This window comes from Trypanosoma grayi, assembly GCF_000691245.1.
Source record: "Trypanosoma grayi strain ANR4 Tgr_2174_V1, whole genome shotgun sequence".
NCBI classification, from domain to species: domain Eukaryota; phylum Euglenozoa; class Kinetoplastea; order Trypanosomatida; family Trypanosomatidae; genus Trypanosoma; species Trypanosoma grayi.
In genome coordinates this window covers 1-1,171 of record NW_008827792.1, presented here as the reverse complement: position 1 = coordinate 1,171, position 1,171 = coordinate 1, and the positions used below count along the sequence as shown (strand labels likewise).

Sequence of the window (1,171 nt, the reverse complement as noted above, 5' to 3'; positions counted from 1 at the left end):
GTGCTGCCTCTTCCCAGAGAGTGTTCTCTGCTCTGGGCGCACCAGCGATGTCGCTGAGCCACCACATGTGTCGCATGGTGGTCGACGGCTTTGTGTGGGGAATGCGCGTGATAAGGCATCCCTCAAAGAGGGGGAGGGGGAGAGAAGAGGGTGAAACACAGTTGGGAGAGCATCGTGTCGTGAGGAATTATGTGAGTGTGAGTATGAATATGCGGCAACAACAGCCTCATGTGATGCCATGGGATGCTGTCTGTTCAGAGGTGAGAGATCCAGTTAAATGGGATTTCCGTTTGTGATTAACACCATGGGTGGAATGTGTTGTGGGTGGGGCCTTGCGTGAGCCTATGTGAGTGGTGAGTAACGGTGACTCTACGCGGCGGAGCAGAGCAAATGTACGGTGCCTTACCACAGAAGAGGGTGAAAGCGTCCGTCTGTTCGCGCCCACTGATAGGCCCACTACCCACGCTGGGTGGTAGACATAACCGACCAACATGTGCTGCCTATCGAAGTAAAAACGCGTGCGTTATCCTTTGAGTATAACAACATCAACTTGATAATTCTATCTCCTGACATAGCTACGGCGGCTATCCATTCACCTTGGTTTCTCCGCACCAAGGACTTGGGCATTCTCTCAGGTGGCAGGGCTCATGAATACCGTATCACCTAGGGGGCGTTGCCGTGCGGAAAATGTATTGCCGAGAACTTCGCAACAGTGATGGGGGGATATGCGTTTCCGAAACAGCTAATATCGTCATTTCACAAATCATTATTGTGTGTGACTTTCGTTTTCTACACGAAAAAACAAGTTGAAACTGCACAATATGCCGCTCTGTTTTCTGCACTGTTTCGCTGTAGTCTGGAAGAGCCACGTGGCGCCATGTGTGGGCTTGGATTCTCTCTCTGTGTGTGTGTGTGTGCGCAGTGCACACGCCTCGTGGTGCACAGGGGCCGGGCCGGGCTACAGCAAGAGGCGGCATGTGCGGGTTGTTGATGCTGTTCCACTCATTCTTCTCTTTCCTTGTTTTTGCTTTCGTTCCTGGACTCCCTCTCTCTCTGTCTCTGTGCGCTTGCGCAGGATTGCGACCACTATTATTGTAAGCAAAGCCGACAACTTTTATATTTCGAACATGAAGTACGCCTCCGTGGATGACTTCCTCGAGAAATGCGCGCT

General features: G+C 51.8%; 1 protein-coding gene across 1 annotated transcript; it reads left to right on the top strand.

The window, feature by feature from the left end:
* Positions 1 to 821: 821 nt before the first annotated feature.
* On the top strand, positions 822 to 1,171 carry DQ04_21741000 (hypothetical protein; the record flags this gene model as incomplete). Its single annotated transcript, XM_009318033.1, has 1 exon — positions 822 to 1,171. A coding segment is annotated over one exon (350 nt), but the record flags the coding sequence as incomplete, so codon positions are not given.